At 41.3% G+C, this 27,728-nt stretch overlaps 3 protein-coding genes across 3 annotated transcripts; 1 reads left to right on the top strand and 2 right to left on the bottom strand.

Moving 5' to 3' along the window:
* Positions 1-4,353: 4,353 nt before the first annotated feature.
* Positions 4,354-8,679, bottom strand: mpdu1b (mannose-P-dolichol utilization defect 1b). The gene is made up of 7 exons (XM_079185256.1): positions 8,527-8,679; positions 7,516-7,581; positions 6,853-6,985; positions 6,653-6,738; positions 5,569-5,687; positions 5,091-5,201; positions 4,354-4,974 (listed from the first exon to the last, which is right to left on the bottom strand). The coding sequence occupies exons 1-7, from the start codon at positions 8,651-8,653 to the stop codon at positions 4,852-4,854; spliced, it is 765 nt and encodes a 254-aa protein (XP_079041382.1). The 5' UTR covers positions 8,654-8,679; the 3' UTR covers positions 4,354-4,851.
* Positions 8,680-9,017: 338 nt separating this feature from the next.
* On the bottom strand, positions 9,018-15,069 carry LOC306714947 (uncharacterized protein). Its single transcript, XM_079185143.1, has 11 exons — positions 15,018-15,069; positions 13,633-13,709; positions 13,425-13,496; positions 13,259-13,321; positions 13,081-13,164; positions 12,357-12,470; positions 11,746-11,886; positions 11,412-11,540; positions 10,550-10,634; positions 10,317-10,343; positions 9,018-10,204 (listed from the first exon to the last, which is right to left on the bottom strand). The coding sequence occupies exons 2-11, from the start codon at positions 13,693-13,695 to the stop codon at positions 9,660-9,662; spliced, it is 1,323 nt and encodes a 440-aa protein (XP_079041269.1). The 5' UTR covers positions 13,696-13,709; positions 15,018-15,069; the 3' UTR covers positions 9,018-9,659.
* Positions 15,070-19,911: 4,842 nt separating this feature from the next.
* mblac1 (metallo-beta-lactamase domain containing 1) lies at positions 19,912-22,976 on the top strand. The gene is made up of 2 exons (XM_079184301.1): positions 19,912-20,392; positions 20,940-22,976. The coding sequence occupies exons 1-2, from the start codon at positions 19,970-19,972 to the stop codon at positions 21,177-21,179; spliced, it is 663 nt and encodes a 220-aa protein (XP_079040427.1). The 5' UTR covers positions 19,912-19,969; the 3' UTR covers positions 21,180-22,976.
* The last annotated feature ends 4,752 nt before the right edge of the window (positions 22,977-27,728 follow it).

The raw sequence follows: 27,728 nt of genomic DNA on the forward strand, positions 1-27,728 counted from the left end.
AGATAGAAATAAAAAAGAAAAAGGAAAGAAAACCATCTGAAATACACAAAAATACATCCGCAAATGCATCACATGAACATCCACAAGATACAAAGTGCATGCGTGTCTGCGGGGGATATTAGGTGTGAGAACATACTGTAGATTGGTTCTCTTTTAGCCCTGATTTCATCTAGTAAAACATTATAACTGTGTTGCATCTTTACTGTTAGGGAGCTGAGGTGGATTCATCTCTTTTTTGTTTGACACTCGGCTGAATCACTCTCCTAGTTTCATCTGTGACATGTTAGGAATTTGTTCTTTAGTAATGTCAGCTTGTTAGATAGCAAACTATAGATAAACCAACAATGTTGCATTAAACTCTTTTCCTAACCTCAACATAACCGTGCTGAAGCTGAACCACGCTTTAGTTGCCATGCTCATTAAAACCCTTTCCTCATTATGTACCTACTGTTGTAAACTGGTGGCATATAGATATCATTTATAGACTTCTGAGCTCCAAAGTCACTCGCAAACTAAAGATGGAAGAAGCAGAAAGTGACAGCCCTAGTTGAGTCAACAAGTGCTCATTAGCTGCTCTTAAACTGTGCATTGCAGCAGAAGTAGTGGAACATGATGATACTGCAAAAAGGTTTTTTTTAAAAATAAAAAGGCAGAAACAGTGAGTGGTGAAGGGAAAGATGCAGTGTTTCAGTCCGGGTTCATTCCCAGTCAACAGCAACAGCAGCCTCTGCTGTCTCAAGTGGTAACTACATTAACTCTGTTGCCATCAGAGTGGTGAAGGGTCCCTCACTATTCTACTTAATCGAAGGGGAACGGACGGGGACGGAGAGGAAAGGAGACATGTCTTCAAGTGAGGAGAAAAGACTTTCCTTTTCCTGTGTGACACCCCCCTGTTGTGCACACGGCTTATCTGATTACCGAGACCGAAGACATCTGAACCCACGGCACCCTCACCAAGAGCCCACTGAGAGAGTGACTGGCAACAGGTAAGGGTCTCGCCTCTGCAGGGGCGACAAGTCAAGCCATGGTAACTGGCGGTCAGTGAGTGACGTGTGAATATGCCCCACTGGCGTTTCCGTCCACATCATCTTCTCACACCGTGGAAAATAGAGTCTGATGGCCAGTGTTACTTGAATCCTTTCTTCAGCAGCTCTAACTGTGGGGTCTCTGCCCCCCCCCCCCCCCCCCCCCCTCCCCCCTCCCCTAGCTCTTCAACCATCTACCCCCCCCAACCCTACTGTCCCTCTTGCCCCAAACTATTCACTTTTCTGTGCCCATGCTCACCTGGACGGGCCTGTTTATATGTTTGGACCTGTACAAGAAGGGTCAGAGGTTACCTTGCTGAGGAGGCTTAGGTCGTTTAACATCTGTAGTATCATGGACCAGGGGTGTTGTTAGTACAGACACAAGTCTTAAAAAGGAGCTTTTGTTTTTTGGATACCCTTACGCGAGGTAGAATAAAACTAAACCTTGTTTTTAAAATCAAACAAACGTACAGAGGCACCCTTTAGTGTCTGTAGCTTCCAACTAACTCCATTGTAAACTCTGCTCACCCAGGAGGCCGCAGTGCGTGTCCAGTGTGAAACTAAAAAGTCAACGCTGACTTATTTTGTCAAATTAGTCATTAGTCACGTGATTCGTTAGTCGGTCAAGCCAACGTCAATCACGTCTTTTTGCTCAACCAAACGACGTAGATTTGCTGCCAAAACCTAACTTCCTGTAAAGATGGAAGTTTATTTTGAAATAACACTATGCATGTAACAGGTGTAAAGTGACATGCAGTCCCTGACACGTCAAAAACGGACGCTAGAGGGGCACATAGAGCGTCATACTTAGGAAGTGTAGGGCCACTGGGTGAGGAGTTGGGAGTGAGAATGTGTCGATTATTTTACAATTTATCATGATGGTCGCAACAGAAGTATTTTATAGTGCAAAATACAGCAAAAAGGGATGAAATGCATCAATGTATTGACCCACCCCCAAAAGTTAAAAATGAAACATCTCTGGGATGGTGTTGGAGGGGGAGTGAGGAGTAAATTATTTTTTTTGTTTAATATATGCAAGTAAAAATAAATATAAAGCCTACTTTAACAGATATATAAAAAATAAAAAACTCCATCAACTCTACGGAGCTCAACATTTCAAAAATATATCTCAACGTATAATGTTTAAACTACACATCCCAATCTCCATTCTAATAGATACTGTTACCTTTAAAGACTGTGTACAGAATTTTTAAATTATTTTTAGTTTTTAAGTTCTTCTCATTTTCATACTCTCTATTCATTCTCTATGGAATTTGTTACAACTTAAAAGGTAAGAAGTTGAATGAATAAGTCAATATAAATACAAATTGAATAAGATACGAACATCATTCCTTTAGTTATATCTCTGACTGACTCCATACTAAGACATACAAGACATACAAGACATACAAGACATTTAACGTGTTACATTTGTGTATGTAATGTATGTTACCTTAGTTGTATTTATATGTTATTTCCCATGAACACGGACAGGCTTTTATTTTGAAAATACATGTGACGCAGGTTACGGTCTTAATTTGATAGATAAAGGTGAATAGAGCAGAAACGTTGACACCAAGATAAACAACGCGGAAGATAAACAAGTAACAAGAACGAACGGGGAGAGTATAGCGGGAGTTAAGCTCCTGTCGAGAGGGCAACAAGGTATCAACTGCATTTGTGTGTCAAACTGTCCAACAATTTGAGTTTAAGCCGGTCTACATGCTGTTAGGATGGGGGGAATGTCTGTTACGCCATTGTCCAGAGGGCACTGAGTTTAAGATAATTTGTACACTTTCAATATTCAACATAACGCAGCTGTTAATGAGAACAATATCCGACCTCAGATCTTCAGCACAGAGAAGATGTTGGTCAGTATAACGTTCTTCTTCTCCCCAGATGTCATCCATTGAGGCCACACATCTACAAGTGTGTGAGAACCAGATAGATGTCTGGATAAACACTACCACTGTGGGGCACGACGCCAATCAACCGTAATCTATTAAGGTATGGGACACATATGTTACACATATGTTCATGTTCCTGAGTGACTCATTCACAGTGTGAGGGGATCCTTATCACAGTTCATCCGATAATCATTTCTCTATGGGAGGCAATGTTAGTCAGAGTTGCCATCACATAGGGGATCCTTTCACTTTTAATTTGGTTAACAACTAAACACCTGCACAACATTCCCTTCAGCCCCACCTGTACTTTGGTTGTGCTAATTAGAAAATGTTAGCATGCTAACACATCAGAGGAGTTGTATTTGCCTTTCTGAACATAACTATAGCAGCAATAACTATCTATGTGCAGATATAGCGGAGTAATGTCTACCTGAGCGGAGGATGAAGTCGCTCTGTGTGTTTTGTTATCCGAGCTTTTCCTTGCTTTGTTGACGCAGCCGTGCACGTGAGCCTCAATGGTGGGCCGAGGGCCGGCACGTTGCACTGCTCTCAGTAGACTGCAGTTTTAGAAACCTCAAGTTAGGCAATTCGGCCGTCGCCATCTTGTGTTTTTTTGCAGTCAGTGAACTGTTGAGTGACACCTGTCAATCACAATGTAGCCCCGCCCCTAAAGCATACCCTGCTTTATGGTCTGTTTGACTCTAAATGGACCATCATTTACTAAATGAACATCATGCTGTATTGAAGAAGACTTGAAACTAGAGATTGAGACCATAAACTCATGTTTACAATGTTTACTGAGGTAATAAATCAAGAGAGAAGTAGAGTCATTTTCTCAGACTACCACACAGTCAGACTTCTTTGAGCAACCAGAGTCGCCGCCACCTGATGGCGAGGAAAGAGAATGCATGTTTAAGGCACTTACACGTTGGCTCACTTTCCAGAGATGGCGGTAGTCTTGTCCCAACCAACAGAAGCTTAGCACCCATCCTCCGGTTCCCCCTTCAGTTTAACACTCTGTCACCACTTTCACCGTTGTTTGCACCGTTCCCCCGTTAGCTGTGAGCTGCCGGCTCGTCGTCAACATTTTTGAGAGGCAACGGAAATGCTTCCAATCTTGCACCTTTAAACTGAGGTGGTGAACATGGTAAACATTATACCTGCTAAAGGTCAGCATGTGAGCATGTTGCCATGTTAGTGTTGGCATTTAGTGTCTGTGTTTACCCAATTAACAACCTTGAGAAAGGCCTCTAGAGATATGTCATTTTCTGACGTGTCAGCCGTGCATTACTTCCAGTCATCTTATCTTTTTAGCATCATATCGTACACATTTGGAAATGTGAGCCTTCATGTAGCATCAATGTCACCCCATAAAGCCACCTCTTAATACAGACCACAGAAGGGACCTTACAATTAAGGGGGCTGGTGTGGAATTCTGTTTATGGGGAAACAATGAAACAACATAATTACAGGCATCAAAACTGTTTCAAATCATTTACACAAAAATAACCGTGATGATTAGAACGGTAATCAAAGGCCCTGGATGGGAAAAAAGATACAAGTACACTAAATGTTCCCAAACATTTGACCACAGCAGTGTGAAAGGAGCCTGACAGTAATGAGGATCAAGAGGAATGTAATCTCAGTGTGTTACACAGCGGGGCAGTCTAGACCCAGCAACAAAACCAGCTGACTGTCAATCATAAAGCCAGCGGGCCCACATGGAAGATATACTTTGCATGATCTGTTCACGTCCTTGATTAAAAGTCAAATGTTTGTCCAGCAGATCCAATGTCCCCGCACTCCTCGGTGGCTCTGTACAATTAGTTCAAGTTTTGAAGACACCTCTTGGAGAACGTCTAAAAGTTGGCTATGGAAAGAAACGTGCTGCTCTATGATCGAAGCTTAGTGTCCTTTGCCTACTCGCGCTTCTTCTTGCGTTCCGGGGAGCTGTTCCAGTAGTAGAGGACCTGCAGGGCGATGACGCCGTTACAGGCGGAGGAGATGACGTAGGTGAGGGCCATCAGAGAGTCTCCCGTTTCCTGTAAGAAGGCGATATGGCTCAAAACTATTTACTTGTGCGACGTGAACGCAGGCTGATAATAAGAGAGAGTACTTTTCAACATATTACAGCGGAAAACACACACAGTCCTCTTACCTGCAGTGAGGTGAAGATGCGAGCGAGGGATCCAGCAAACAGCAGGAAGACAGAGATAGCAGACAGCTGGCCTGTGTGCCCATTACGGAAGTTAGAGGCCGCCTGGATCAGCTGAGACAAACACACACACACACTGTCAGTCTCTCCTGCGTTATGTGTGTGTGTGTGTGTGTTCGCACATCTGCATTAGCTACTTTCTTTTAGCATGTTTTTCCTTTACATTTTTGGTAAGTTCACAACATGGAAAGTCATTCTGCATTAGTTCCTGTTTATACAACAGATTACTGTTAATACTAGTTAATTACTGTCAAAAATATTAGTCATTCATTCTGAAAAAAACATGTCTTAATAGATAGTTAAACACAGGAACACAGCACTGACGAGCAGACCGAAATGTCCGCCGCCCAAATATGACATGAAAGATAGAATTGATTCATTAGATATTACTATAAATGTATTAAGACTTGTGTGGCCTCACCCTGCCGACGATGATGGCTGGCATGTTAGAGGCCTGTAAGAAGGTAACCACTGACATGGGAGTGACTGGAGACAGCACGAGGACCAGCAGGCCAAAATACACAACCAGGAACAGGAGACCTGGGAGAGAGGAGACAATGTCGAAGGACTCAATCCGGCTTTGAGTTTCTCTGGGTTCGGTTCACTTTTATTTCACAACGTAAAGATTCCTATGGGGCGGGTTGTAGCCAGTTTAGACTAGCCCAGACTATATTATAGTAGTAAAATGGTTATTTACTATGTACATTTCTTCTTACTTTAACATGACGGGCGAGAGACAAATATTTAGCCATGAGTACCCTGCAGCAAATATTTAGTTTTTCGCAATTGTTTTGTTGCCAGTGAGTCGTGTTAAAGGTGCTAAATCTGAGCATTAATATAGCAGCAAACAACTACTAGTTGTGTAAAGCTATGGTGGAGTAATGTCTGCCTCTGTGTGTTTTGTTATCCGAGCTTCTCTGCGTTTGTTTTCATAGCCGAGCCGGCCATGCCTGCCTTCTAGGGCACATTAGTGCACGTGAGCGTCCACCCTTAGGTAAGCACTGAGCTCTGTCAACACTGTAGCCGATATTTGCACCGTTTGCTGCTAACCGCCGGCTCAGCCGTCTACATGTTGAGAGATGCTTGGAGGAAAGTGTGTTGCGAAGTAAGCACGTTTGTACACATCTGCAGTTTTTCTTTCCTTTAAACACGGCGGTAGCACGACAAAGAGGCTAAAGAGACTGTGAGAGGTCGTTAATGAAGAGATTCGACGATCAAATCCGGGTATTTGATCAACTCTGAACCAAATCAGCAGCCATCACTAATGCACTCTATTCCCATTTTAAACTAAGAAGGAATAAAAAAAGATGTCAAGTACAATTTTGTGATTACATTTAAGATCTGCACTCGTCTTGTCTGGTATTGTCATCTCTGATAGAACAGGAAGTAGTTTGTGTACTTATCTATGCCACAACTCTTCAGTAAACAAATAAGAGGGATATTTGATATCAGAACTGGCTCTAAACAGGAAGCTCTCATTCTGACCACGAGTGATGGCTGCGTACCTCTGCTGGTTCTTCCTCCATAGTGCTGAATGAGGAAGCCAATGGCGACTGTCTGCAGCATGAGGAACAGAGCTTCCCCCCAGGCGCTGAGGAAACGTTCACACGGTTACTCAACTTCTTACTTAACATGGGACCCAAACAAGTCAGAGCGCTGCACATATAACTCTACTTCACAGAGTTGATTTGCATTTGGTCCCAACCTGAAAGGGAACTTGTTGGCGATACTGTAGGCCATTGTTCCTGTGATGGCCAGCAGCTCCAGCAGCACAGTGTGGAAGCTCAGCCCCTCGGCGCTCTTTGCTCCCATCAGCTTGAAGATCTGCGGCAGCTTCACTGTGAACAAGGAGGGAGGAGATGTGATGGAAGCAGAGCCGGTATCTAACATTCAATGCCTCAGATAGTTGCAGTGACAGAAGAAACCGTGACTGTCACAGACATGCACTGATATGACTAGCCAAGTTTTTGTACATTCATCCATTTTCTAAATAAAAAAAATGATTTCTTAAAGTTCACAATGTAAAATAAATACAAATACAAGCACACAGGCTGAATATTGACAGTTTTTACACGTTTTTATTATTGTTTTAATATGAAAGCGAGTGAGAGAGAGAGAGACAGAGAGAGAGAGGAATATGTTGCCTGCCAATAAATAAACAGTTGTCAATTCATGATACTTTCTCATCTCTTCATTTTAACATCTAACATACAATGTTGATAAGAGTAGTTAAATAAATAAATAATGCTTCTCCGCAAGTAGAAGGCTTCCAATGGACCACACGATCGGGGATTCATCTAACTTTTGGACTCAACCTAAATCAGGTGTCTAACTGACTTATGAATCATGAAGAGTGGCGGCGTTTTACCCATCACTGATCCCAGGATGATGCCGATCCCCAGGCCTTTGCTCAGTATAATCTTCAGACATGGTACTGTAACAAAATATCAAAAAGGATTAGCTGAATGTCATAAATCACATCAAAGTACACACACCAAATCATTCACAAAAACAATGTAGCTTTCAACAAATGTTACTCAAACAGGAAACATTTTTAGGGACTATTTTCAGCAGTGGATGAATCTTCATGTGGAGCTGCAGTCAGTATTTGCGGCTGCAGGACGGTGTGTCTACCATACTATCTAGTGTGCCAGAAAGATATTTAGCATGGCCCAACATGCTGTGTCAAATGCAGTATCACAGATAATTCCAGGATGTTCTCCTGCATCCAGTCGCATTCTGCAGTACGCAAGACAGCATGCTTTTCTGGCTATTCTGACCCACAATCCTTTGCGCTGCAGGTACATGAGCAAGAGGGGCACATTTCAAGATGCAAATTCTTTGAGGAAGTAGAATGTTCCACTTGATTGCATACTGCATGCAACAGCGCATACTTTGTAAGGGCAGCTGCAGTATGTACTAAACCTAAAAAGAACGCGATTTGGCACGCAGCTAGTGTTTAGGTCACACGTTGACATGCGATGCATTTAATTGAGTAGTTAAAATCAGTCAACATGTGTTTTTAAGATGTTGTGCTGCTTGTGCTGCATCTCACACATAAACACATTCATTTTCAGCAGAAATGATTTGCAGAGAGTTCACGTCACTCACAGGACTTAAGCCCACAATGTCATAATAACCGAAATGTTTTTGTTTTTTTAAGGTCCCAATTCAATGTTTTTACTTCCGGTAAATTACTTTATTTTGATTTACTTAATAGCAAATAGCTAAAGCTGTCTGCTGCTCCTCTAACCTGACGTTGCACGTACATACCGTTATCATAACAGCTGCTTTATGACGTTACGCATTGAGCAATACATCTTCCTAGAGTCTCTTCGGTCACTGAGCTTCCGTATTCAACTAGAAATGAGCCGCTTACCGTCCAGGAAGTTGAAATCGAGAAAGAACTCGTCGTAGCATGATTCTGGCATAAAATATGTCAACAAAAGCCCTTTAAAGGGGTCCATAAAGGATGACCCTTCAACCAAAACACTTTCTTCCTCCATTGTGGCGATAGATGTGACGTTGCCGTTCAATGTGTAACACCAAAGGAGGTCCGCCAGTTCGCATTACATTACAAAGGTTCCGCTGGTTGAACAACTATGACTGGCGGTCACTTTAAAAACAGTTTACAGATTACTAGTTTAAACAGACTGTTTAAACGTTATCAAAGTGATGTAACGATTTGAATTGCTTTGTCAAAGTGATGTAACTTTTCAACATTTGATTACTTTTTGATTTCTTTTCTTACAAATGTTTTAAACTATACTACTTTAAAGCTTTACTACAATAAAGCAGAAAAAAGTCCGAAAAACATCAACATAAACCGGGCAGTGTAAACCTCAAAACAGCACTCGACACTGATTAATGTCAAACTTTTATTAAAAAATATTTGCAACAGAATGAATATTACATTCAAATACATTTTTTTCTCAGATTTGTTTGTGTGTATAACTATAATCAGAAACATTTTGATTAGTAACTGTATTCGATTACATATTTTTTTCTCAATAACTTCAACTGATTACAATAACATTTATTTTCTTATTAAATTATGTAACTCCATTACACGCAACAACTACCCAATACTGTTAAAAAAGCAAATTGTATTATTATTATTTTGAAAAAATCACTTAACACCGAAAATGATGAAACGGTGAACAAAACTTGGACATTGTGTGTCAGCCCTGTGATACAATGGCCACAGGTCCAGGTGTATGTATTAGAACAAATACAAAATGCATTTGCCTTTGACAATGAGTAGAATGTGTGATTGTGTTTCTGTTAAGCAAGATGGATAAAACAGTATTTCATCTCATCAATTTGATTTAATGTAAGTTTAGTTTAGTGCAGACATTTACAAGTGCTGTGATAAAATAAGGTTCAAAGTATAGCGTGGTAATCCACTCTTATTCTACGATCAACATATCTGATCTAGTCATTTGTGCCAAAGAATCTTAAAGGAGGCTATGATTGAAGAGAACATGTTATCTTCATCACCAGTGTCCGTATCTACATGTTTCTGTCATTTACTGACATCTCTGCTGGTATGATTCTGAGGACCGTGTCTCTGTCCAGGTAGCCAAACACGGGGACGAGACTTTGTCTGAAGGTGTCAGAGAAAGTATAAATGTGAACCCTTAGATCGACATCATAAAAAGACACCTGACCCTCCCCCACGTCCACATACACCCCGATCAGTCGGGGCACAGCTGCCCTCTGCAGCTTGGTGGGCTCCTCGGTGCGGGCCCACAAACCGGAGGAGCTCTTCCACAGGGTCCAGTACCCTCTCCTTGGTGACATGTGGGGCCTTTGCTTCCTGGGAGCCAACTCTGACATCACACCTATTCTCCAGCCGCCGCCGGGGGACACCTCCACCTCCCAGTAGTGTCTCCCCGCGGTGATGATGGCGTCACCCAGTACGCAGGGCCACTCATCCGAACACAGGCTGCTGTATGAGGGAGCACCGGAGCGCACCGCTGCCTGCTGGACCTGCAGGCGATCTGAGGACACAGCCAGCCAGGAAGGGCTGGTGCTGACGTCCAACTGGACAGACACTAGGATTCAAATAGTATTGTTGGTGTTGACAGCGCTGGAAGCAGCAAGCAGTATTGAATTTGATTATTTTCTGTTTTGCAGACCACTAATAAATTATAAAATAAAGATTACCTGAGGCACTCCGAATCCACTGCCACACTGAAAATCAAAACAATATTATATCATAAGTATGCAGCATTTTATTTATTGTGTTCCAATACCAAAGGTAACAAGCAGCATCTACAGTCTTTCCCCTCTCAGTCTGCTGAAATCCATCACACTAGCTGATGATAAGATATCTTGTCAAGGCTGAACGAAGAGGAACTCAAACCTATTTTGAGGATTTTTCAAAGCAGCGGACTCACCTGAGTTAGGGATGTATCTGGGGCTTCCACTCCCTGTCCTCCAGGCCTTTTGTTTGGTCGGCAGCCACAGCATTGACACAGCCTCCTGCATAATAATACTCATGCTTTCAGGTCTATTTGACTCTAAATGGAGCATCATTTACTAAATGAACTTCATGCTGTATTGAAGAAGACTTGAAACTAGAGATTGAGACCATAAACTCATGTTTACAATGTTTACTGAGGTAATAAATCAAGAGAGAAGTAGAGTCATTTTCTCATAGACTTCTATACAACCAGAGGAGTCGCCCCCCGATGGACATTAGAGAAAATGCAAGTTTAAGGCACTTCCACATCGGCTTCTCTTTCCAAAACTGGAGGTTGCTGCTTCCGAATCATAATTAGACGGTCAGAGCAACCGGCGTAGTATAAAGAACAAGATATTCTACTTAGGGAGGAGGTCAGATGGACATCTACGGAGACGCGGTTCACGTCCCGTGTGAAAGTCAATGTTGACTTTCTTTTGTAACACAACTTACGGACCTAACTAATGCCGCAAAGATCAGTTACGTGACAAGTGTACTTATTTTAACCAAGTACTTTTGTTGCCAAGTAAACCTCAAAATTTAAGTTCTCTAAGTTGGAAGTTTATTTTGAATAGACAAAGGGTGTGAGAATGAGAATGTGTTTTCATTTCTAGGAGACCAAACACTAACTATAGCCACTACTTGTCTAATCTCAACCCTTACCCTAACCTTAGACCAAATCTTCCCTTTAAAATGTAATAATTTACATTGTGGGGACTTGCATTTCCGTGTGCAATGTGATTGCGAAAAAAGACTTATGTCCCCACAACATGTGTAATACACACACACACACACACCTCAGTGTCCTCGGATAACAGGGACCAAGCCACAAACTCCAGCAGTGGAAGGATGGTGGCTATCCTCGACTCCTTTGGTCCTCTGGGATACAGCAGCTTCTTCAGCTCCTCATCAGACAGGCCATTAGACTGGCAACACACACACACACACACACACACACACACACACACACACACACACACACACACACACACACACACACACACACACACAGACACACACACACACACACACACACACACACACACACACACACAGCATTTTCAGGATGCGTTGGCTTTGGTTTGAGAGAATTGAGAATTTGGTTGCTCACACACATGCACAGATACACACCTCTTTGATATTCCTCAGCTCCTCCGCCCACTGCTGAAGCTTCTTATTGTGTTTCTCCACCTCTGTTTTCTCTCTCTTTCCTCCGTCATCATCATCTCTCCTTTTTGTCTTTTCATCTGTTGTCTTGGTTTCTTTTTTTGCCTGTGAGTAGAATAAATAATAATAACAGATTTACTGTCTTGTATAACAACGACTGATGGCCACAAGAAGAAACATGCCTCAGGATTTACTCTTCACTAGTGGGGCAGTGAAGCGGTGTGGAGAGGGGCTTTGTATTGTTTAAGCGTTGAGTTAGTGTAATAAGTTTGGGAAATAACAGAGGGTGGTCATTGAGAGGCAGTATAATGGATGTGCAATCAATGTAGGACAATAAAAGTAACGGTGAAGACCACAAGCAGGCTTACTAGAACCAATGCAAGTTTCAATACATTTTTAAAAAACACAGGAAACGTGCTCGATAAGCCTCAAGGATACACACTTAATAATAATAATATAAGGATAATACTTAATGTGAAAAAAAGTAAGTACAGGTAAGAGGAAGTCCAATTAGTTTGACAGTTGAAGGTGCAGACAACAGAAAATGAACTAAAGGGGCGTTAATGAATGATAACCATGTTTAGCTCCAGCTCCTTGGCCCACTGGAGGATCAGAGTCCTGCTGGTCTCCAGGCTGCCCGGTTCTTTGGTGCTCCCCTCTGGTGCAGCCTTCTTACCGCCTCGCTTTCTCTAAATCAAGCAAAGATGGAAATGAATGTTAAACATATGACCATAACCTAAATGTTTCTGTAAGTATCGCTGCTTTGTCAGATCTCTGTAAATCTGCACCATATAAATTAGAAGAATGTGTTCACATACACGCATCTTCCACATTTACTTTTGTGCAGTCGTATCTTAGGGATATGACGTCATGTACAATGGACAAATCCATCCATTATCTTGAACCGCTTATCCTATTCAGGGTAGGCTGGGGGGCTAGAACCGATCCCAGCTGACATTTGTCAAAGGCAGGGTTCACCCTGTCCAGGCCGCAAGACTATCGCAAGACTGACTCATAATAGACAACCATTTACATCTATACGGGTAATTTAGAGTCTTCAATTAACCTAAGCTGCATGTCTTTGGACTGTGGGAGGAAGCCGGAGAACCCAAAGAGGACCCACGCTACCACTGGGAGAACATGCAAATTCCACACAGACGTCTAGCCCAGGAATCGAACGACGGCCCCTCCTTCTGTGAGGCTAACCACCACACCACCGTGCAGCCCTTGGACTAACGTCTTAGCACGAGAAAATAGCCCAGTAATAGCTACAGGAGTGCGGTGGGATGTGTTGCCTACCTGGCTGATGTTGTTGACCTCGTCCGCCAGTTCACGAAGAAGTTCTTGGCACTCTTGCAGACACTGGATTGACTTTAGATTAGACTGGAAAGAAAGAAAGGCTATCCTGTGGGCCCATTCGGTGTCTTTCTTTCTTTCTTTTCCACTTTTTTCCGTCCATCAACACACTGCTGCTTACCTTCGTTGCAGGAGGACCGATCCGAACCGGACAGCTGTGCGATGATTCTTCAAAATCCTTGATCTAGTGAAGCAAAAGCAATACGACACGTCTTCAGTGACAATTGGGATGCTTTCATGTATTCATCAAACCCTCATGTCATCATGTTATATGATGTTTAGTTCACCTGGAATTCACTGAGGGTGGGTTTATTCCATGGGGATGAGCTGGAAGTAGAACTTTTCTCCAGGGCTTTAGACTGTAGAGAAGACAGCAATCTTTGATTAATACATTTTTCTTTCAACTCTGGTCAGAGGTGTTGAGTCACATAACTGTAGTTTGTGGTAATGTTGCATTATTGGTGTAGTAAGCTGCCCGTCACATGAGAGGAATACCTGTTTCCTGGTGAGTGTGGGCTGAGTCCGGGTCTTTGCTGAGGTTGGAATACTCGCTGCCATCCTCCATCCAGAGTCAGCAGCAGGTAAAGACGTGTGACAACATTAAACAGGTGCCAGCATATATATATATGCATATACAATACATGTTTCACAGTTAGCGTTGGTAAGTCATCCTTTTGGGAGACACGCATGTTTGTACTAAAGTTTGTGCCAACCCACTTAGAAGTGGAGGTATATCACTGGATGGTGTCAAATTCTGACTAGCTGCTGGAGCTGCTGTAGGTGAAGAGTCTGTAGGATTCTTAGGAACATCAATGTCTACACAGATTTGTTTGGCCTGCATCTCCAGGAACGACCTCCATATTGGATGTGATTAAACCACAATCAGTGCCACTGCGGGAAATAGTGTGCGATAAATGTAGCACGGCAGGAAGTAAAGGTGCTTCAATCATACCTCAAAGGGAGTGCTTGCTGCACAGCATCTAAAACCTTTTCCTCAATCGCTTCTGAAGTTGGAAATGGAAATTGTCTCTTTTCATGTGAACACCCAAATGCAACACTATGAATGTCTTTGAAAAGAGAATGTATAAAACCGAACACTGCTATTCCCATAAGGATTATCACATTTGGCCTTTTCCAATAACCGGACAGGACATCCTACATTGCACCTTTAAGGGTTTGGAGGTGGATGGGTGAGTTTGCGTCCTGGTAACAATACGTTTTGGTCTGCCACTAACCACAATCTTATCCTAATAACAGTGCTGTTGTTGTTCTGCATAGATGTAGATATTGTAGATGTGCACATTTTATGAAAGTTGAAAGAATGTTATGTGGGGTTTCAATTAATGTCTAATAGCAACTCTTTTGATGAGAGATACGTTGAAAAGATCCAAAGCGCGATCCCTAAAAAATCTCCATCATATTCAGTTTGCTTGTAGTCTGTTGAGGTATCATAAGGTACATTCCTACAGGAGTCCCCTTTGGCCAAGTCCACACTAGTACTCTAGGTAGCTTTCAAACACAGCACAGTTTACATCATAAAGCAGTCTAATAAAACAGCCCGTACCAACCTCTAGAACACCAGCAAAGCAATCACGCTCATTTTTAAAATTATCTCTCAGTTACACTTTCATATACAAACAAATTCATGTTGGTTATGAAACAAATCCCATTTTTTACAAGAAGTCTTTTTGGACTTCACTATGAATCTAACTGCTTCCAAACACTGGAGCCGTCATGATGAAGAGGAGCATTCGTTAATGGACCGTGTACACAACACGAGAATGAACACAATCAAATCGGTCATTTCTAATTTATGGATCAAGAGCTTTCTGTAAACCTTTAATACAGTGAAATGTGATGCGATGATCAAAATGACTTACTCACTGCCCGAGATGTGTCGCTTGTTTACCTGTGAAACGATAGTCTGATCGCTTCATTCGTGTCTGGACTTGAGACTTTGGCCTCATTTTTTTATTACTCAGTTTACTGTCACAATCCACTTTAACAGCTAAGTGTCTACGATAAGTCCCGTCCAGACTGGCTCAGCACCTCCCACATTATGAATGTAACAAAGAACTACACACGTACAGCAGTCATTTCTAAACAGTATGTTTACGTGGACAGGGCTGCAGGTTTACCAACCCTGTGAGTCTTTTATATTCTACACGTACACAAGTGTTTAGTCAGAGTAAATATCTTTAAATGGGACTGTGTTAAGGCAATACTTTAAAGAAACATCAGAAAGGGATTTCCTCTTCCAGAATGATGTTTCTGGACGAGCGGGAAAGGCTTTAAAAAAGCATTAAGACCATTTAAAGAATACAATTAAATCACAGATGTTGTTTGGTGCCTACATTCAGATATTCTAAAGCCCTGGCTCTGTTTGTAAGTGATATTTTATCATACTGCCAAGAGTCAACAGCTTATTGGACACGCCTGCACCATCTCACGGAATACAACCTTATCTCATGAAGCTCATGATATCCAGCTTTTCTGACATTGTTAATGTTTTAGTGAAACAGCTGCAGTGAGATTATGGTTTGGGTTAAAAACACAGTTGTGGCCCATCAATATTCTCTAAATATGTCATGTCTCATGAGACAGGACCGCATGAGAGGACAGTCCCATCAGTGGCGGGCCGTCAGGGCCTGCAAATCCTTCTCTGCTGGCCTACACAGAATCACAAAGTTATAGCTATTTTATAATTTAATAATTTTTCTTAAATACACTATATGTATTATAATTTATAAACATATTTTCCCCATTATCTTATTTTCTCATTGCACAGCTCCTGTCTTCCTCAGTTGCTCTGCTTCCAGTGCAGCTTGTTTTAAGCAGAGCTTTTATCCAATCAGATTTCACCTCTGTGTCTCTAGGTAGAAGAGAGGCCCCAGGCCTGCAGACTCACAAGTGTGCAGTTTAAGTGAATGGGGACGATATTGTTGATTGTCATATTCTTCAACCAATCAGATCTTTAGTTTGACATGTTGGGCGTATTCTTTGATGTGTCAGAGCTGCTAGTTGGCCTAGCCATACGTGATTGGTCAGTGGGCTAGCGTGACATGTTGGGCGGTGACAATCCCAATATCTGCTGCCTCCGTCGAGTGGACATTTTCAGCCCTCAAACGCATTAAAACATATTCAAGAAATACAACTGGGGAGGCTCGACTGTCTTCACTGGCATCCATGAATCCAGAAGGACTTCTTACTGGAACTAAAACGCACCGATGTACTGAACAACCGTGAGATTAAACTCTTTGTTAACAAAGAAAGGAGGATGGACTTTGTCTTTAAATAGTGAACAGCAGCTCTGGTAAGTTAAATGCGTTTGTTTTTACATCTGCAGTCGCTTTAATATGCTTGTTTATATATTATTATTTGTACAACTTGTTTTTATGAAGATGGATTTTTGTTTGGTTTAATATGTGATAGGAACTATTGTTACGTCCAGTGTTGCTCTGGGGACATATTTAGCCGGTGTCAGTGTTGACAACTTGCCGACTCTTTCGCTAAATCTGACGACTTTCCAAACCCTCGTGGCGACTTTTTTTGTCAAAAGCTACTAGTGACAAATCTAGCGACTTGTTCTGGTGTTGTTGGAGACTTTGCGGCAATTTTTTTGGGGGCCGTTTGGGGCCGCGGATATCCATTGTTTCAAACAGTTCATAGATTGGTTCAATCAGAAAGAGTGTGATTTTGCTCAGTAGTTTTGCTTGCATTCAGTATATGATAACACAAGAGACAGAATTGTATGACTTGACATGAAAATATCATGAAATAATCTAGTTTAGGCTATGCCTTGGAGTAGCCTAGGCCTGACAACAAATGCCTATACATTTCTACCACAGTAGAAGAAAATAAAAAAACCTTCATCACACCGGCTCCTTCAGCCCTGTCAGTCTCCTGCTTCTCTCTCTCATCTGATTGGGCGGAGCTGCCACCTCTCCTAAAGAATCTTCTTATATCCATCTGGTCAATGAATTGGATGATATACCGGTACAATAGCGTTATGAGGGACACTATGGCATTTAGTTTTCACTAGCATTAACTGATTATAAACAACAACATTCTATAGGGACTGATATTATTGTTTCCAAATACTAAAGAGATATATTAATGCAAAGAATAGAGAGATGTCGATAGTTATTTCTTGTATTTCGAATTCGCTCATTCACACTCTTGCTCACTGGAGACCCTTTCTAACAAAATAGCTAGCTAGCTTAGTGTTAACATAGCCCACTACAATATTCCCTTTCGTTTGTCTCAAGTAAACCTAAATTTAAGCAGGTAACAATCGTTAACAACTACAGATAGACACATTCTGTAACTGTACTTACAATTTCACTCCGTGCATCATTTACTTTGAGCTAAACTCCTTGGCTATAATCCTGGCTGTCGTTGACAAGAGACATTACTTGGCAGAGGGAGAAAGCCAGCGCAGCAGCCTCCCCAAGGTCCTAGTGGCCGGGGATTATATCGTTAAGTATGACGATAGGCTATTGGATTGTAATTTGAAGAGGGAGAAAACATACAAACCAGAATTATAGTTATAACTCTAACTATAGAATTATAGTTAGAGTTATAAATAACTTGTCCATGTGAGGAACAATAGTTTAATTTAATGACATCACCAAAATAAAAATTAAAAAAAAAGCCAAATTATTTGGGGGGGCTGAAGAACATTTTAGGCCTAAAATAGGCCGAACGACGCCCGGTGCTGCCCCTCCGCCGCCCAAAGCATTCATAAGCGGTAACTCGCGCAGCAGTCCCAGAGAGGAGACGCACTCCCGGCGTATTCTCTGCGGTTAGTGTATTTACAGGTGTTGGCTTCATTTTTACACGAAACAAATAATAACTGTAGCTGTGTTTCAGCTGCAGGACAGCAGTGAAGGCCCAGGTATAAAATGCACGGCCCGCCACTGAGTCCCGATAATCATTATGTGTATTTACAAGCTGTCTGCAGATCCTTAACTAGTCAAGTCCGATGTTGACTTTTCCTCCTTTACTTACTTAGGAAGTCCTTATCCTGCTAACGCTCCTCTCATTTTTTATTTTTTTTATGTATAGAAGATGATAAAGTGAAATAGCTCCAAAACTTGTGGCCAGACATCATTTTTTCCAATGATGGCAATTCATAACAGTGGGCATGTGTCTGCGTATGCATACCTGGGGAGAAACGAATCCTTGACATGAGTTTAAAGATGCATGGAAGAGGGTGTGAGGATAGATTTATCTTATGATTTATTTTATGAATAGTTATATATATATAAAGACTATAAATATCTCAAGTGTTTGGAATGTCTTTGTAACAATAAACTATGGAGCATAGATTTAGGTATTTTGCTGGATTATGGTGGTGCAAGTTACGGTTGGCCTTAAGAAGCTCAATAATTACATTGAGACTGTGTGTTTTGGAGCTGTGGAATGAAGCACCATTCCACCAGAGATCCACTAGAGGTCAGCAGGAATCAGTGAATGGCTAATCTGGTTTTACAGGAGTTCTGGGAACAAGGAAGGAAACAGACTGATTTGGGAGAAGAGGTCATATATGTGCTGATGAGTCATTGTGGGAAAGCTAGAAATCATGGCTTTAGCCTATTTAATTAAAGTTTTTAAACTTATCTGGAATGTAAGCAGTTCTGGCTGGGTAATAAACAAATTGGTCAGACTAAACTCATACATTGGTAAAATACAGATTTAGGATAAGATAAGATAATGTCTTTTTATTGTCATATACACATACACGAAATTTAATCCATCCCTAGTTTAGGGAGCAGTGGGCTGGTGAGAAGCGCCCGGGGAGCAGTTAGGGGGTTCAGTGTCTTACTCAGGGACACTTCGACACATGACACGTCCCAGCCAAGGATCGAACCGTCGACCTTCCATTTCAATGGAATGTCAGACTATAGATCTTTAAAATTTGTTTAAAATAATTGAATTATGATCCATTTGTTTTAAGTAAACACCCCTCTCATCATCTTATCTATTATATATTCATATTTTCTTTCATCATACATTCATAGACTCTGAATGGCGTCTCTGTGCTCTTCGGGTGTGATTGGATTAGATGCAAACGCAAATGTGTCCTTTGTATTCTGTCAGTACGGTGTCTTTATGACTATTTTATACTTTCTTCAACACAACGTGGTTTAGCAGAAACTAACTTACCAAAACAAATATTTGATATTGTTTTGAACCTTTAACTGCTGCTATAACATTTTTTTTAAATGTGGCTGCTTAGTATCATACTTCACAAGTGAACACTTAATTACTAATTAGACATTCTGATTTTGAATGACTGACTCAGCAACTTTTTATATTTTGCTACGTCTGCATGTCTCCTCGTCCTGGAGAGGGATAGTATTGATCTTATTTTAATCTCTAACAATTTGGCCCGTTCATTTGAGTGGAATATTAAGGATGAGTCAAGAATGAGGAGTGATCACTTTACAATCATACATGCTCTATAAACGTAAAGATAGATATTCATGAAAGACCTCGTCATCAGATGAACAGCAGGAGAAAGTAGGTGTGGAATGTTTGAAGGAGATAGGAATACATCATTGAATATAATACACATGTCTTTTTATTCGGAGTTGTTTGTTTTCTTTAATTATAAGTACCATCATTAAATTATTACTTTATTTACCTAATTATATACAATAAATATCTCGACATTATCTTGTACTACATACTCCGGTACAGTAGGTGGCGGTGTGCACCATATTTAAAACTGCTGCAACCCGCCATTAAAATAGAAGAAGAAAAAGAATATTATTCATGTTCTTCTCCATGCTGTTGATGCTACATCTTACAGTTTGTGTCTACCATAATGGGGACAGACAGTAAAGTGGTCTGTGGTGAGTTTAGAAGAGTCCCTCTCTCAGAGTCCCAGTCGGACTTCCCCGGTCAGCCGTACTCCGTGTCCGTCCTTAAAGCCGGATACTGTCTCCCTCAGAGCGACGGGACGTTCAAAGCTAATGGTACCATCACCCTCATAACGGGACCCAGGACTATCCTGGTGGATACCGGCGGGCCGTGGGACCGGGACTTCCTCTTAACGACGCTGAAGAAGAGGCGCCTGGAACCGGGGGACATTGACGTGGTCGTGGGGACTCACGGACACTCGGACCACATCGGGAATCTGAGTCTGTTCCCCACAGCGGTGATGATTGTCGGACATGACATCAGTGAAGGGGACTCGTACCGCCCCAACAAGCTGGCAGAGGGGCACGCGCACTATATTGACGAGCACGTGAGTATGTCTGAGGATTTAAAGGGGAACGTAGTTTAAAGTCTCGTGTGAGTGAACTACTATCAACAAAAGTACACGAAAAATGACTATTAACGTGTGGGGAGGAACCGGAAGTAACTTGAATTAAGTATTTCGTCTTGTTTTTATAATTGTTTTTAATTGAGAAAATAATGCCTCTTTACATGTATCAAATTACAGATATACTTTTGCCTCAAATTGAGCAATCAAATCAAATACAGAGATGTTAGGAACTTACAAAAAAGAGAACAACTTTAAAGCGGTCTTATCTTTGACAGTTTCAGTGACTTACATATGTATCGTGTAGGTGACTGGATTTGACTAAACTAGAGTAAAATGCCCTAAATTTCCAAAATAAAAGTCTCTCTCTCTCTCTCTTTCTTTCTTTCTTTCTTTCTTTCTACTTCTTTCTTTCTTTTGCTGGAATATATATGGGTTGATGTGACATGGTTCTTCTATTTAAATGTGACAGTGTGGCGTGCTGCAGGTTTCCCATCAGGCTCTGACAGTGTCTCCTCCCTCCCTACAGGTGTCCGTCGTACCCAGTCCGGGCCACACGGGACAAGACGTCAGCGTCCAGGTGACGGGAACCTCAGCAGGCACAGTGCTTGTTGCCGGGGACTTATTTGAGTGCTGCTCAGACGAGGACAGCTGGCGGGATGTGAGCATGGACACTGCAGTGCAGGAGGTCAGCCGCCAGGAGGCGCTCCGCACCGCTGATGTCATCATACCGGGACATGGACTCCCTTTCAGAGTCCTCAGGAACTGATGAACCCTTTTTTTCTAGTGATCATATTCTAAATGTTACAATACAGTGTTTTCATTGGATCACTTTGAAAAGTGAGCATGTTAACACCTTGTGCTTATACATGAGACAACAATAAGTATTTTTCCAGTTCTTTAAGAAGTCTTCATAGCTTTATTTGTTTGTTTCTATAGAATCAAGTCACTCCGGCATTATTGGTGTGATATTTGCTGACAAGACAAATAAGCTTGAGGGCTTTGTTTTGTGAGCCCGTATTAACATTCAGATGATGATGAAATGATTAGATAGATTGGTGGTGTTTCAGATACGTGAGAACGTATCTGAAGTAAGTTGGCCAAAGGCTCTGATAGCAAGATACCATTCGACAGATAACATAATTATTAACTTCAGAGAGTTGGAAGACAATCTGCCCAACACAACAAGATGAAACTGTTCTTCTAGAGAGCTGCTGACCTCTGTCTCTGTTAACTTCTCAGAGGCGAACGCTCCTCATTTCTTTTTTTAATTTGTTTTTATATATAGAGAAGATGATCTAGTGACAAAGCTGCAAAACTTTGATAAGTGATAAGTGAAATAACTTTATTAGTCTGGAAGGAAATTCTTGTGCCGGAGAATGATCAAAGATTACAACAGAAGAATAAGAAAAAGCTATAATGTAAATATATCAATAAACATATATGATCAATAGAGTAATTACTATTTCTGCTTTCAAAATTCTCCCTTTATCATAAAGTTATGAATGGGTATGTATCTACAGTGATAAAATTGTTCTTATAAATCAATAAAATGTAGTAATCTATTCCCTTCAACACTAAGTAAAGAGTAAACCATGAGTCTGCTCCATTAGACCCAGCCCTCTTAGTAATGAGACTTAAAGCCCTTCTTCCACCAAAATGAGTGCGTATATGCAGCTTAATTAAACATGAAAACTGGCCAAAAATAAATAATTTTAGTTTTGTTTAAAACCAAAAAATGTAAAGATTTAAAACTAGAGTTGGCGACTGTTGGAGCAGAGGAGAGACTAAGAAAGACGGTTTCATTTTGTGTTTCTGGAGTTTGAATGAAGTGTGGTTTGCGATGTTCAACGAGGTAAAATGAGTGTTTCTGTCAATGGAGCCTGGCAGCTTCAGGGAGCGCATATAACGGTTATAAAGGCTGCTTCATATCACATCTGACTCTGTGAAAAACAGGTTTTATTGCAACCAAACCACAGTTGGTGATGTTTTGACTGGAGTCTGGTGGCTTTGAGGAGAACATATTAATTGTATGTTTTTTCATTTTTTTCAGACATTGTATGTCACACACACATGCTGCCAGAATGTCCAACGACTTTATCACACACACACACACACACACACACACACACACACACACACACACACACACACACACACACACACACACACACACACACACACACACACACACACACACACACACACGCACAGGGGCGGACTGGGGGGAAAAAAGTGGCCCAGGAGTTACTGTCAGACCGGCCCACTCAATACACGGCGCGTTGCCCACTCAATGCATCGCACGTATCGACCAGTCAGTGGCCTACTTGGAATACCCAAACACTTAACATTATTTTGGATGATTACAAAGAAATTACATCATATATGTTTGTTTTTTTATAACATTTGGATCCACCAATTTGCCTGGATGGACACATGGAATAACTTGTCTTGTTTTGTGTTGTCTGTCTGTAACTATGTGTCTCTGATGCTGCTGCCGGTCTTGGCCAGGTCTCCCTTGAAAAAGAGATTTTTAATCTCAATGGGACTCTCCTGGTTAAATAAAGGTTAAATAAAAAAAAATAAAAATAAAAATGATACTGGCTATTGTAACACTCAAAGGTACAGTTTGCTAGATGAATATGCTGAACTCTGGGCTCGTATCAGGTGGTTATAACTACAGAGGAATGAATGTCAGCAGAGAAAGACCACACAATAAAGAAACTGGAATCAGAGGGTAGAATTAGTATGAACTATATTGTAGAAATGAACAGAACAGAACATACGATGGGGTGTGAACATCAGTGGTATCAGTAGTGTTGCATGCTGGGTGTGTGATTGTGTGTGTGTGTGTGTGTGTAGGGGTGTTGAAGGTGCATAACAAAACAATAAGTTAAGTAACAGAACCTAAACTAACTCTGCCGGACCAGGTGCATTATAGTCACATGGTAATAATAAACAATATCAGTCTACTCATGTGTTATTACCTCACTACATGAGTAGTTTTTACAGCAGCTCACTCTTTTCTGCAACACCGTCTATGATTGTCTCACTGTGCAGCAGCCATCAACATAAAAGCCTCCAGGTGCTGTTGAGAGCGTGAGCTCCTGAGCCTGTTTTTGAGATATTTCAGCGTCGAAAAGCTTCGCTCGCATGCTCCCTGTGTGACAGAGAGGGTGAGCAGCCTGCTTTACGTTTTGGTGCCGGTGCCATGCTGCCGGATCGCGCTCAAACACGGCTTCGTCTGCGAGCGAGTGACGCAAGTGTTGAGTAGGCTCGAGTGATTGACATTTAATAACACCTAAAACAAAGTTAGACTGACGGAAGAGATTAGATGAGTAAAGAAGATGGAAACCATGAGTGTCAATACAGATCGCGAGGTGTAGTATAAATCTCAGTCAGTGATAATTGACTTTAGGTATTTGAGTAAATTTAACGTGTTCTGTGACTCATAGATGTCAGAGGGAGGGCCGGTTGGTGACGGAGGTGGGCCGGTATTGGACCAGCCCAACCCCGTCGGCCTACCGGGGATTTCCCCGGTATCCCCTATGGCCAGCCCACCCCTGCACACTCACACACACACACACACACACACACACACAGTTCATTGTACCTTTGCACTTCTGATCAGTGGGTTGAGTCACAGGACCAGAGTGCTATCTCTCACGCTACATCGACACACGGCTTGAGGGGATCACTGCAGGTAAAAGCAGATGTTCATTAATGCACCGATTCAGTCAGGTTACAGATTTCTCCTGAATTCCCCCAAAAGTTAGCATTCGATATTTAAACATAACGTTTTAGAAAACTTGATATACAAAAAAAAGAATTGTCGTATTAATATAAGTAATTCACTGATGAAGTTTCACGTTGATATATATTACTTCAAATCTTGACCCTATTTTCTCCCCTTTATCAATCAACCAATTAATCAATTAATACTATGACTCCTACTATCTATTCAGTGCTTTTGAAACAGCTGGACTGTTGGTAAGATATACATTTTGTAAGACTCATTTCTGTGGCCTTAGTTTATTGTAATAAATCTATAATAAATCAATGGACCTTTGCAGCCCCATTGTTGTACTACTCTGTATTTCCGCTGCTCATTTTCAAAGAGAGGGATCTCCTTGAATTGTCCTGTTTTTCCTCCCACATGCTCATCATGACACGAATGCTCTATCACCTGAGTGAGTCTGACGCTGTCGTCATGCCAAGTGTGTGGGTGTGTGTCAGAATGCCATCAGAGTGGTAGTACCAGGCACAGATGGGAGGGATTTATACGACATCACCATAAAGCGCCGATGACCTCAGTGACACCACATGGGTTCTGCTTCTCCAATAAACGCCCATAAACCTCCACCATCACACCGTCCTGTGATCTGTTGTTCAGCGGTCATTTGGCTGAACGCTGCGTCTGATGAACTCCTGTAAGTGGAACTTTCAGAGAGACGTGATTTCTATATTACTTAAGCACAGTCTGGAGGCTCAACATGCTCTGACTGTAGTTCACTTTGGGAGGTCCAGGGTTGTAATGTTTATGCAGTAAAACCAGAATATTGATCTTCATCCATGATTAGTTTAACATTAATCACCACTAGACCTTCAATGAGTTAATAACCAACAGTGAGGTTAACGTTAGTCTAAACTCCAGGGTCAGTTGATTATTAACTTGTTTGCTCTTTTATTTTGTGAAAAAGAAGCTTGCCCATTGCCTTGGAAATATGAATAAAATACTGATGACTTAAGGTCTGCTGACTAGTTTTGCAGAGCTTTCAACCGCACGCCATGGTTTTCATCAGTGGAGTTGCCGTGGAGATGGGTTAAGCTGTTGTCACATGATTAAATGGGGGGAAAATGGTACTCTAATCATACACCATGACCTTTGACCTCCTCTGCAGAGTCAGTGCTGGTTTGGTTGACTGGTTTAGGGAACGAGCGACCAAAACCAACATCGACTGGTTAGAGGATGTGAGACTAAAAAAAGGACAAAAACATGTACTAAATAGAAAAGAGAACTCAGTACAGCGCAGATCTCCACCAGCAGGTGTGTCTCCATCGGCCCTCCCAACCAAAGAAGCTTGAGGGTGGGGCTACCTTGTGATTGACAGGTCATTGCCATGTGTTGTCTGGTCTAGTTGTCCATGTTCAAGTGTTTCATCTTTAACCCTTTCCCAGTGTGTTTTCAGTTCCCGAAAGTTAATTGTAACCTCATTGGTCGCCTAAAGATGTCTTATTATTATTATTATTATTTTTATTGTTATCTATACTTAGCTCCACCCTCTCGTGTCACGTCTGGTTGCAAAAAGACAAGACGGCGACGGCCACAAACCAAGATGGCGACAAACCAACGGGTGAGGTCACGGTGACTACGTCCACATTATGTAGTCTATGGTTTATTCTCACTCGATTGTCTTACAGTCAAGATGGTGATGGAGTTACCAAAAACGGGGATTCCTTCATCTCGTATCGTGTCTCACTTTAGTGGATCATGAAATATCAGGTATGGAATCAATCTGCTGATGCTCAAAATGAGACCAAACTTTTCTTTGGATATCAGTTTTTGAGCCACGACTAAGGCCAACATGTGGCCTGCAACAGACCAGGTAAGGCTGTTTTTTAGCCCAGCCCTTTGCTACTGAAGCAGTTGTTGATCACTACCAGCCAGTTAAGAGGAGTGACGAGTCAGCAGTCAATGATCCGTCAAATATTTTTTGTGTGTTGTTTTTTCTCCAAAAAGTGTGAATCACAGAAACCACGAGATGTCCTGGAGCATACAGTCATACATGAGCACAACAAATTACACAAAACATTAGCTGTGGACAGATCACACACACACACAACACATGATCCCCGCCATACTTACACCTGGAAGAAATAAATATAGAATACATGTATTTATAGTTCTCAGGATCACTAGGACTCTGGACATCTCACTGCGTGTGCACCATGCTCATCATTATTAATCAGACCTCACTGGATTTGAAGGTCAGGGTCAACTTCACTTACAGAGATAAGACCGGACTGGAAAACCACGAGTCACTGCTGAGACCTGCTGAGGGCGAGGGCCTGTTAGAAGGGAGATAGATCTTTCAACCTGCATGGCTTCGTGTGTGTTTGTGTGTGTGTGTGTGCGTTTGTGTGTGCATCCCTGACAGATGTTGGTTAAAGTCCATTCGTACACTCCCTACACCTACACATTTGAACACAGTGCCATAATTCACTGATAAGGTAATCAAATCATAAACACACACGTACACACACACACACACACACACGCACACAGACTTGTACTTCTACGAACTGGAAGCTCTTTATCTGTTAAGCGAAAATGCTTGTTCTGCTAAAGAACATGGAGTCCCAGAGGCTCTGACATGGAGGGGATGTGGCTCAGGTGGATCAGGATCTGTGATGACCGCATACAGTGTGCAGCCTGTCCGAAAAAAACAAAACAGCAATGTAACACCGGGGATTTCTGTTGCACCCGCCCCTCCCTTGTTTCCTATCATCTCTCCACTGTCTCCGTAATAAAGGCATAAAATGTCAACACAAAAAGATACGATTTATTTCTGTAATTTGCATCCTGAATGAATGAACAATGGTTATGATGTAAATTCACATTAAAACAAGAAGTGTGGTTAAAATAAACCCTACATATTTACATAGAAACTGTTGTTTTTCATGTGATATTTGCTAAGCTTCCTCATAAAGCCGCTGTGGCCTCCAAATGATGATTGATGATAATAATAATAAAGAAAATAATAACAAATACAAAAAAATTAAAAATAAAATTCATTTAAAAATGTAACACATATAAATAACGGCAAATAGACAATAAATTAGACAATAAAAAAAGACGAGGATAATAAGATATATAAGCGACAGTAGAAACAAATTAAATAAACAGAGACCTTAGGAACAGTGAAAATTAGAGAATCAGTTAAAAAAAGAATAACATGAATTATTAGCCAAAGTGAAAATATAGTTCTTTTTAAATATACTTCTTGCAACACTGTGAGATATGTAATATTGCATTGCCTTTAAAAGTACAAATACCACACTGTGAAAAACAAATACTCTGTTACAACTAAAAGTCTTACATTGAAAATGTTACTCAAGTAAAATTATCATATTATCAGGCAAATGGAATTAAAGTTTTTAAAGTATATGTACTCCATGCTTGAAAAATATCCCCTGTGACTCTGAAATAAAGGATTATCAAAGTACTTTTCAAACGTTTTAAATGCAAACATTTTAAGTAGTAAAGTAACTAAAGCGGTCGGATAAATGTAGTGAAGTGAAGTAGAAAGTAGCATGA

The sequence above is a fragment of the Pholis gunnellus genome (assembly GCF_910591455.1).
Source record: "Pholis gunnellus genome assembly, chromosome: 23".
Classification (NCBI taxonomy): domain Eukaryota; kingdom Metazoa; phylum Chordata; class Actinopteri; order Perciformes; family Pholidae; genus Pholis; species Pholis gunnellus.